At 36.8% G+C, this 11,693-nt stretch overlaps 1 protein-coding gene across 1 annotated transcript in view; it reads right to left on the reverse strand.

Annotated features, from left to right (window-relative positions):
- Nucleotides 1-11,101, reverse strand: part of IQCJ (IQ motif containing J) — a 200,615-nt gene extending 189,514 nt beyond the window's left edge. Inside the window, exon 1 of the mRNA XM_078432573.1 lies at nucleotides 10,588-11,101. Coding sequence (XP_078288699.1) covers nucleotides 10,588-10,596 — 9 coding nt within the window. The 5' untranslated portion in view covers nucleotides 10,597-11,101. The remainder of the gene's footprint in view (nucleotides 1-10,587) is intronic.
- Nucleotides 11,102-11,693: the final 592 nt, after the last annotated feature.

The following is an 11,693-nucleotide window of genomic DNA, read 5'->3' on the forward strand; positions in this document are numbered from 1 at the left end:
ATTATTTTTGTAGCTGGTGTTTATTAACCCTTGCTATATATTCCATGCATTCTGGAAAACACTGTTCAAGCATTACTTTGTGTAAACTCTTAAGAGAATCTCTGGAAGATTGATGCTATCATTATTCCCATTTTATAGATGAGAGAACAATTTGCCCAAGATTACATGGCTAGTAAGGAGTACAAAATGGGAACCAGGATTCATCTAAATTTCATTAGATGTCCCTTAGCTATTTAAATGAGCTTGTTTATAATTCACACTGGGGAGAAAGTTCAATTGGTCATGGCTGGGTCTTTCTAAATCAGAATCAGTGTGATTCCAAGAAAATACTAGATCAACATTACAACTGTAGAAATGACTCTGTTATGCAGTCATGCCCTTGGCTACCAATGGCAAGGACAGCCAAGACATAACCAAGAGTCCTTGTGTCAGCTTCACATTGACTTGCTTAAGCTTGTCACTTAACCTCTCCAAACCTCAAGTCCTTATGTAGAAAATGAGCTTTATAATACTTCTCCTAAATACCTCATTTGTATCAAATGAGACAATGTATGTGTAAGCACTTTTAAAAGTACAAAGGGCAAAAAATCTTGATTAACCTCTCCATGCAAATTACTTCCATGCTCAAAACCCAAAAGCAATGTAACTTTTATATAGCATTTTGCAAAAGACTGAATGAGGGGCTTTAGAAATACAGAGAAACCTTAATGTAAGAAAAGTCCCATGTGTAATGCTTGCCCATGTTTAGCATTCAATTAAGTAGGTCCTGAGGAAAAGTCACTGAATAGATGTTACTTTCTCCTACCTAATGCTGTTTGATTTAATATTTCCTCTCTAAGTGCATGAACTTTAGAACAACAGGAATTTTTGCCACAGGACTTAAGACTCTCTTGTGACTTGATGTTAAGAAATCTCCTTAGTAATTTTGGTTTCTGCTCCCAATTGGAGCTTTGGCACTGAGCTGCTACACATTGTGTTTTAACTTAGGATAATACTTAGCTCAATAATTCAAAAATATTATACCAAGGCTTAGGATTATACTTACACGATGGAATAATTTTTTTCAAAAACTAACATCCATGGGTAGGGGAAATAAAGGTATTTTTCTTGACCATTTTTTTAAATTATAAAAGCAATATATGCCCATGTTAAGCAATTCAAACAGTACATGTATAGTGGAAGGTAAAAGTACTTTATTCAATGCACATTTCCATTTCTCTTTTATAAACACTACCGACAGTTTCTCATATATATTTTGAGAGTATTTTTATGCTTAAATAAGCAAATGGATATTAATATATCTATTTTTTAACACAAACAGTATCACTGTACTGTAGAGATTGCTCTAAAAAATGCTTTTTTTCTCCTAAGAGTTTGTACAGTTTTTCATATTCACTATGGCTCTAAGTTTTTCAATCTCCTCTGCAGTATTCTTATTGCATGGATATACCATAAATTATTTAAATGTTTCTTTCTGGACATATATTTAGTTGTTAATAGACTTCTATTATCATAAATAAAGTTGCAAGCAAATACTCCACCACATCTTTACTCAATTATGTTAGTACATTTATCAGAAAATTCTTAGAAGTAAAATTGATAGGTCAAAAGAGATGTGCATTTAAAATGGTGATAGATAATGCCAATAGCATTTTTCACAGAACTCGAATAAACAATCCTAAAATTTGCATGGAATCACAAAAGATCCCAAATAGCCAAAGTAATCTTGAAAAAGAAAAACAAAGCTGGAGGTATCACAATCCCAGATTTCAAGCTGTAGTAATCAAAACAATATGGTATTGCCACAGAAATAGACACACAGATCAACAGAACAGAACAGAAAGTCCACATATAAACCCACAATTATATAGGCAATTAATCTTTGACAAAGAAGGCAAGAATACGCAACGAGAAAGATGGTCTCTTCAACAAATGGTGTTGGGAAAACTGAACAGCTACATGCAAAAGAATACACTTTCTTTCACCATACATAAAAATAAATGCAAAATGGATTAAGGACCTAAATGTGACACCTGAAACCATAAAAATGCTAGAAGAGAGTACAGGAGTTGGCTGTAACAACATTTTTCTAGCTATGTCACTCATATGTGGAATTTAAGAAACAAAAGAAACAAAGGTGGGGGTGGGTGGGAAGAGAAATACCAAAAGACAGACTTTTCACTATAGAGAACTGATGGTTACCAGAGGAGAGGTAGGTGGAGGGATGGATGAAATAGGTGAAAAGGATTAAGAATGCACTTATCTTGATGAGCACTGAGTAATATATAGAATTGTTGAATCACTATATTGTACACCTAAAACTAACGTAACACTTCATTTTGACTACATTGGAATTGAAATAAAATAAAAATATTAACATAAAATGGTGAGAGAGATTGCAAATTGTCATCTAAAAGTAAAAGAAAACAATTGGTATCTAGGGGCCCAACCTTCACCAACAATGAGTATAGAGTATACAAGAAACTGTTAGACTTAGGTATATAATATCAATGACTCAGTGGACATTAGATGAAAATAAATAGTTTTAGGTGTCAAATACCAAGAAACTATAAATTCTTGCCTTCGGTGTATTGTGAATCACCAGGCTCCTCACTCTGAAAAGAAACAAGATTTCAGTGAACTCAATCTCACAAAGAGGGGCTTAACACTCATTCTTACTATGTGCCAGGCACTATTCCTAGTGCCTTACTTACATTAAGCCAATCCTATAAGGGAGGTATCATTCTCATTTTACATACAAGAAAACTATGCACAAAGAAGTTAAGTAAGTTTCTCAATGTCATTCAGGTGATAAATGATAGAGCTCAGATTTGAACCTAGGAAGTTTGAATCCAGAGTCAGGTGCTTTTAACCACTTATGTCTCTGTGCTCCTACTGATGTACTAAACATATTTACTGAATACCTATTCCATGCCTAGAACAACACATGAACCATCTTATCCTGAAAGCAATGCAAATATTCTCCCTATTCCTCAGGGGCAGTAAAGCAGCTTCCCAAAGTGACAGGAGGGAGAATTAGTACCCAGGCATATCTAATTCATTTTATTTATTTATTATAATTTTTTTTGAGAGAGAGAGAGTGTGTGTGTACAAGAGGGGAAGAGGGACAGAGGGTGAAAACAAGAGAATCTTAAGCAGATGCCACATTCAGTGCATAGCCCAACATGGGGCTTGATCCATGACCCTGGGATCATGACCTGAGCATAAATCAAGAGTTGAAAGCTCAACCAGCTGAGCCACCCAGGCACCCCAGGCACATCTAATTCTGAAACTTCTATTTATTCTACTGCACCATACTTCTATATAGAAGCTAGTTGTTGTAATACCCATTTTACAGTTAAGGGAATCATGTCTTCAGAATGAGATATATAAGGAAGTCTAAATAAGAGCTGTCCCCGTCAACAAACAGAACTTACCAGGAGTTTTATCACACCTGATTCTTCCTTCACCAAAGTTCTATAAAGTTAAAATGCTTAGGTATTTTTAATCACATGCATGTGGTTATACAGTAGCAGACAGTGGCAATTTGCGCTCTCCCATAAAGTGTGGGTTCAAACTATCTAAAGTGAGCCAAAATTAAAGGCAGAATTATTGTCTAATTCTAAACATCAACAAAAGCCCTTTAAGAACAGCAACATAGCTAGGTGAGGATGAGCAGGTAGACTCCCGCACAGCAGAGATACAAATCACAAGAAATGGTAGCAACATATTTTTAATCTCACTGAGCAAATAATTTTCAGTCCTTCAAAAAAACAGCTTTGGTGCTGGCTCCTGAATTTATAACAATATTTCCTTATTGTACACAGAAAAGATGGAGGGCCCAAGGAAGATAAGAGCAGCAAGAGGAAGGAGGGTATCAGAGAAGAGGCTTTTAGGTAGGAAAGCCCTCTTTCGGCTCTGCTTACACCCAGCGTCCAGCACAGTGCATGAGAGTTTTTCAGGCCCTTGGTTCAAATTTGCTCTGCTACTTACCTGCTGTGTGGCCTTGGGCAAGTTACTAAACCTCTCTAGCCAATTTTCTCATCTATAAAAGTAGTAATAACAGTATCAACAACATTAGTCTATAATAAAGATTAAATATTTTCTACTGTAGCACAGATCATTTCCCTGAAGGTTGAGGGTGAAGCACAGCATCATCCAAGCCCACCTAGATGGATACTTTGCCTTCATATTTCAATGTTTCATGTTTTTTTGTTTTAATGCAATCAGAAAAACATACTGTCCTATGCTTAGGTCTGGGACTGCAAAGGAGATTTCTACTCATCTTCTTATGATAGATCTATACCCTGAAGGTCAGAGGGTGCAACTCCCGTATTTCTGTGTCTGGCAGCCCTAGTTGTAACGGGGCATCAGATCTATGTTATCATTGTCAACAACGTGTGGTTGCTTAGTAGGCTTTGGAGATTTGATCATCTCTTAAAAGTGTACTTTTTTTGTACACCATGGATGCTAATGTTATATTACTACAAGTGTCTTCTTGTACTATAACAAGTCAGCCTGGAAGAACGTGCAAATTTTACCATTGTGTTGTTCAGTTTTGAGAGTAATTAAATATTTGCTTTGAGCTTCTCTCATTGCATTGCAAATCCGTAAAAACTTACTATTCATTTCTGTACCTAAAGCTCAGGTAGCATTAAGTCTTTGTCATTCACTGAAAATTGTGTTTTCAATTATACATCACAATCCTATATTATATGGATCTTTACTTGCCAAGAAATTTAGTCTTTTTGTACATTTTAAATCAATTACATCTGTCCCTTTGTTAGTTGGGCAGCGGGAAGCAGTTTCTTCAGGTTTTCTGCATCTCACGATAACAATGTTAACTTTTCTACCTACTTCATGAGATAAGCCTTCAATGAAATAGGCCACTCCTGCCAAGCTCTGCTAGCCAGGATTGGGTCTATATGAAGCAAAAGTATCTTCTTGAAAATTAATCATGATAATAATTCACTCAAACTGGCAGTTAGAAATTGTGTGATCCAAAAAAAGGTATAGTTTTGAATTTAGAAAAAAGAACCTAAGCTCTGCCAGAATGGCTGGTGTCTATAAACATAATTTTTGTCTTCTATGCCTTAACATTTACTCAAGAGATTAAGACAGTGAGTTAAAATCAGGCAAAACTTGAGGAGTTGAATAAGCAGTGCCTGGCATGAGAGAAAAATGAGAAGATCTGTATGTCATTCCTTTGGGGAAATAAATGAGATGGCCCATCTGCAGATACCTCTTGGACTCTTGTTATCTTCCCTGAAAAGAATCTCTTTCTGTCCCTTTCTGGTTCTCATACACCAGCCTCCTGTTACCTAATTCAAACTTTTAAGTCCTGAGTACTCTCCTTCCTCACCTCCTTCCTTTAATCAGTCCTGAAATCCTATTCACACTTAAAGCATATTTTCTTATATCTTTTTTATTCTTTACACACCTAGTTCAAGATCTCATTTCCTCTTGCTTAAAATAGCAAACCAGCCTTCTAACTAATTTCCCTGACTCCTAAGTGCTCTCCATTCAGTACAGCCTCTACATCATGACCATAACAAGACCATTTTGATCATATCACTCCTCTGCTCCCAAACCTTCAGATGAAAACTTACACAGTCCCGAGCTACAGTCTTGTGATCAATTCTGATCTACTTTTCCAGGCATATACATTAACCTCCTATGAATTTTCCAAATTCCAGATAAACTGCCCATTCCCTCTATTCTCTCACAAATTACTTCAGGCTACTTCCTCCATGTGAAGGAACTCCATGAGTTCTTCTCAACTCTACAAATTCCTGTCTCTCATTCAACCCCCAAATTAAATATAACTTATTCTACCTATAAAAGTAAGCACTTAGCTGTAGTATTAAAACTCCTCTACCCCTGGGTCCAGATTGTCAGACAATCAGATCATGCAGGGTCCTTCTATGCCCATAGAAAGAAGCTTGCGATTTATTCTCTAGGATATATGGAAACAATGAAGAGTATTAAGCATTAAAATTATAAATCAGAGTTGCATTTAACTCAGATGATGCTGTAGCAGTGGAGACTGAACTGGATGGGAGCAAAGAAACTAGAGATGGAAAGACCCAGGCCATTGGGTCTGCCTGAGGGAAGACTGAAAAGACATGTGTTAGGGGAAAGAAAATGATGAACAAAACTCTAAGTGTGTTGAATTTGAGGGTCTGAGTATTAGAGTGAGGCAGTGCAAAATTAACTTCCCAAGTGTCCAGTCAGCACTTGGTGCACTGTGAGTGCCTTCTTAAATTCTTTACCCTAAGTGCTTACCTTGCCTCACCCTGAGTTTTTGTAGATTTTGTAGAGATATCACCTTGGCAGCTAAGGAGGTACACCACTCAGAACACCCTTCAAGAAAGGACTTGCTATTCAGCTGCAAAAAGTGTGTTAGCTAAGAGCCTCCAGTTACAGAACATTCAGGATCTGTCTCAGCTTTTGAGTCACAGCCATGTCTTTCCTAGGAACCCCTAGTCAGAAACTGAGTAGGTTAGGGATACTCAGCCTGGCAATTTCTGTCCAAGTGGGGCTCCTTTAATAGACAATCCCCCCTCTGAAGGTCACCACTGAGTTGGCTGAGACTGCCACATCTGCCTTGTGGTCCAAAGTCTTTCTCTGTCCAATTCTGCTTCCTCCCCTTTTATCTTTACCCCATTCCCATCCACCCCCAATAAACTCCTTGCTCAGTAATTCTCTCTCAACATCTGTTAACAAAGGGAACAAATGACATGTATATGAATAGTAAGCAATTGATCACACCAATCTGGACCTGGAGCTAGAGATAAAGGCACAAAATTCAATGGCCTTGTCACGTAGTGGTTAGAAGGCTGGGCTCCAGAGTCTAGGTTCAATCCCAGCTCAGCCACTTCTGATTTTGTACAATCTTAGACTAGCTATATAGCTTCTCGGTACCTCACTTTCTTCATCTGTAGAATGAGGATTTTAATAGTAAATGAGGACTATACAAGATAATGTACTGAAAGTATTTAGCACAGTGCCTGACCCATAGCAAATGCTCATGAAATATTAAGTAATGTTATTGAATAGAATTTGAAATGCTGTTTAGAGAGGTAAATGGTTATGATAAAATGGAAGAAATTTTTACTTTTGCAAATTTTTCCACAAGATATGATAAAGCTAATGAAGATTAATTTAATCTTCAAATTATTCAATCTTCAAATATTTCAAACCCAACTCTGTGATTTTTTTCAATTACACTTCCTGTTACTCCCAATATGGTACCTCTTCTCCATGCAATGTCATCACCTTGTTTTTTCCTGACCTGAATTTCTTCTCCCCATCTTTCTTTCCCATTCACCCCAAATGCTTATTCCTCCCCTTTCCATCAGTGCCTGCTAATAATCTCCTCCAAATCTTGGTTGAGAACTCATCTTCTCCAGAATTTCCTTATTCAGCCTGCCTGCTCTACTCACCCCAACTGTGATCATCCCTTTCTACAGGCAAACCCTAGAATGGTATCATTTTGAAACTAAGTAGAACAAACAAACAAACTACACATGCACGTGCGCGCGCGCACACACACACACACACACAACCCACACCACAACACATCACACCAATGTACGTAAAATTCTCAAGCTATGTTAAAAGTGTCTGTACTGGGGCGCCTGGGTGGCTCGGTCGGTTAAGCCTCCGACTTCGGCTCAGGTCATGATCTCACGGTCCGTGGGTTCGAGCCCCGCGTCGGGCTCTGTGCTGACAGCTCAGAGCCTGGAGCCTGTTTCAGATTCTGTGTCTCCCTCTCTCTGTGACCCTCCCCCGTTCACACTCTGTCTCTCTCTGTCTCAAAAATAAATAAACGTTACAAAAAAAAAAAAAAACTTTTTTAAAAAGTGTCTGTACCATAAACAATTGTTAACGATGAAACAGCAGAAATAGCATCTCGTGTTTCTTTAGATAAGAACTCCTTTCCTCCACCCACCCTTGTGCTCAAGGATAGAGGATGGCTTGGTAAAGCCATGCTCAATAAATGCTTACTTTAAGCATGAATGTTTTCCATTGTAGATGCATGGTCAGTCTACAAATTATATATTTATATCCTCTTTCTACATGTGAGCCTTAAAAAATTAAATGCTTCAGAAAACAATCTCAGTCATATAATGGGGAAACTAATGTATGGAGGAAGTGTTTTACAATCATTTCAGGTATTGTAGGTAACACAAATCTGTTTTATAAAATAAAGGCCTGGTCTATACTGCATCTAAAAGGCATTATGAAATCATAATTAGAAACAGAAACATGGCATTTTTCCTCTCACTATTTAGTGTATGCTATATTCCCTACAAAATGGCACTGAATGTTATCCTGCTAGTACACAGTGCCATATAGGCTCAGAAAAATAAAACCTCTTTTTACACCTGTGAAACTGACTTCAAACAAAACAACCAACTTCAAAAGTAAGGTGAAAGTATTTTGTGATACAGTTGAATATAAGCAATGTTTTTACATAGTCCAATATTTGTACATATGCAATAACGCATATTGTAAAACACGTATTTTAAAAAGTGCTACTAAATCTCCAGTCATCCTATACTTTCAATTTGAAATCCTCATCAAGATATTCACGTCAAAGCCAAGCCTCCTACATCAAATAGGTCACAATTTTAGGTGTATTTAGACACTGGACATGAATGGTACCTAAAACAAAAATCCTTTACACACAGAGCAATACACGAGTATAACATTAATAGCCTACATGGGTTTTTTAATGGCTCCTAATATAATATGCCCTTTCAAGGAACCATTCATACATATTGAAATGTATTTTTACTGTGATGCTTTGAGTAATCATAAATTGAACACAAAGGTTGATAAAAATCAGCATTAAAAGCTGGGAATTTTCTTGAAATATACACAATCTTCTGTAAGTACCCAGCTCTATAAGTGATAAAATATTAGCTCTTAAGAGCTAAAAAGCAACAATAGTTTTCACACTGATTTTCAAGAATATACATTTTATTGTTATAATTCAGTAAACTATTTTACCAAAGTTTACAACATCTCAAATTCAAAGCCAGTAAAAAATAGTTTGTCTTATAATCAATATCATGAAGCAAAAGTAATTAATAGCCAATGTAAAATAACCTGTTTACTACCTTGTTTTAAATATAGTGAGGAAGTGTAACAAGATGGCATAAATATTATTCTAGTCTGTTCCACTTAACAAGTTTACGTTTGAGATATTTCCATTTTCTAATATCAATACTGACTGTACATTTAGAAAACTTACTTGTAAAAATCTATTATTATTTGATTTCTCAGAAAACTGCTAGTTCAACCTACTTTTCTTTGAATACTGAGTTGCTACATTATTCTCATCTTTACAATAATTATTGATCTCTCAAGAACAAGAACATCATGCAAAGTGAAAGAATTATTATACTATGAAGACAAGAAATAAAATTTCTATTATCAGGTAATACTCAAGTTGTATATTTTAAACATACAACACATTATAGTCATAATTAGCTCACCACCACAGTTAGAAATATACATACACATTTTCCAAAATAAGTCTTTTAAATAAAGTATTGCAACCATCTTTCTAGCTTAAAGATTTGAAATAGCAATTAAGTCTGAACCTTAAATCATTCGTCTCTATAACTAGAAGAGCAAGTTCCAAAGATGTAAATCTCACCCAATGAGACAAGGGATGCTGAATGTATTATTAATTGCTAAGTAATTTCTTAATTTTAGAATCTAGCACCCAACACTGACAAATAAATAATGTGATTTATGAGCCCAGACTCTCATGCTGCTTTCCTAGAGTTCAATAAACACATGCACATCCTAAATGTACAATGTGATTGTGATTTCTATAAGCCAGGAAACATAGCAGGACTCGGCGATAGCAAATCTACTCCATCTACTTATTATTCAAGCAGTAGTATTTAGAATACCTATAATGCCTGCTGAACACTGCGGCTCACTGTCCCCCTGGGGTTATTCCTAAGCAGAACCACATCTCTTCTTCTCAGTGATTAGTGAGTTTTAAGAAGGCAGGTGACATGGGGTAGAAATTCTCATGCAGCAGCAAGGTAACTCTTGTCTCCAAATTCTCAAAAACCAACACTCCCACACCCTACACACACACACACACACACACACACACACACACACACACACACTCTCTCTCACCCTTTTTTAAGAAAGAAAGGAGGGTTTTTCAAATAGGTACCTAAAACAAGCCATTTGCAAGGGGATGAAAAATGTATTTTCCTCTACTTGCTGCTGTGTAAGATGTTTACAGATCTGATTAGAAAACCTGTATGTACATAAAAAGTAGTGCCTTCAATGAGATTCCTTTAGTGAAATCTGCCTGTCCAGACATATATGCGTACATAAATCATACATATTTATGCAAACATGCCTACATTAACAAGGACACACACATGCAGACCTAGACCAATAATTGAGCCCACACTGTTCTATAAGCCCCCTTTGACATTTTTTAGCATGCATGTTATTCAGAAGACAGATTTTTAAAAAAACAATAATAAGCAGCTGCATAAAATACATGCCAAAGTGGCATGTTTAGAGGAGCAAATACATTACCAGACGCATTTTGAAGTTTCTGGAACACCTGCAGGTAAAAGGAGACTGTGAATCGGATGCTGGCACACGGTATTCCTCAGAATCACAGAGCTCGGTGTGACTGTGGGGGAATGTGAGGCGAGTGTGAGGCTGGAAACCTTTGAGTTGAGCTCACTCTAAGCATCAGAAAGCCTCAAAGAGGGGAAAGAAAAAGGCAGCCCACAGACAGTAGATGAGAAACTTCTGGCACCTCTCCAGCTCAGGAATGAATTCTCCTTAATTTGGAGACGTATAGTGATGGAAATGAAGAGAAACTTGGATTTACGGGTGAATTTGCTCAGCCATGCAGAAATGGGCAGGTAACAGTCTCTCTCGGCTCGTTTTAAAACAGTCATTCATGAACAAGACTGAATCAAAAAATTAACAGGCATCGTTTTTTGAAAAAATAAAAAAGCTACTCCAGCCAGCTTCCCAAGATGCCCTTACAAACTTCAAATGGATCATTCCATCAGCTATTTGTTGCACATTTTATTAATCCCAGAGCAGAGGTAAACTGGAAAATCTAATTCCTTTTATGTAGAAAACTGGATTTACTGCTTCTTTTTATAATGCACTTTAGTCATATAAATACACAGATTTACTTACAGAGTTCTCGTTTCTTGTGTAAGACCACTACTGTTTGGTCCAGATAAAATGTTAAAAGGCTTGTTTGCAGCTTTTCAAGGAAGTAAAGAAAAAATGTTTTAATACTCCGAAGCTGAGCTGAGTACAGATATTTAAATGTTGAGTTGAAGCGAAGAGGGTATAAAGGAAAAGCCCTGAGCCACTAAGTGGTACATAAGAGATACGGTTATACACGAGCACCGAGCAGGCAGGTGGCTCAAGTCTATAAATATATACATAATTAAAGGTAGGAAGAAAAGAGCTTTGGCAAATTAAGTTCCTAGAGACAATAGCTGTGGTTTTATTTAGGCTTACAAATAAGTCAATAATGTCTGGGGAGCACATGTGGACTTCACCTTGTCTGAAAAATTCCACAGCTCAAGAATAGAGTGTGAGGTTGGAAGCATCACACACTGGCAATCTATATTCAAATGTAATGAGGAGAAAGACGGTATTACCATGAA

This window comes from Panthera onca, chromosome C2, assembly GCF_046562875.1.
Source record: "Panthera onca isolate mPanOnc1 chromosome C2, mPanOnc1 haplotype 2, whole genome shotgun sequence".
NCBI classification, from domain to species: domain Eukaryota; kingdom Metazoa; phylum Chordata; class Mammalia; order Carnivora; family Felidae; genus Panthera; species Panthera onca.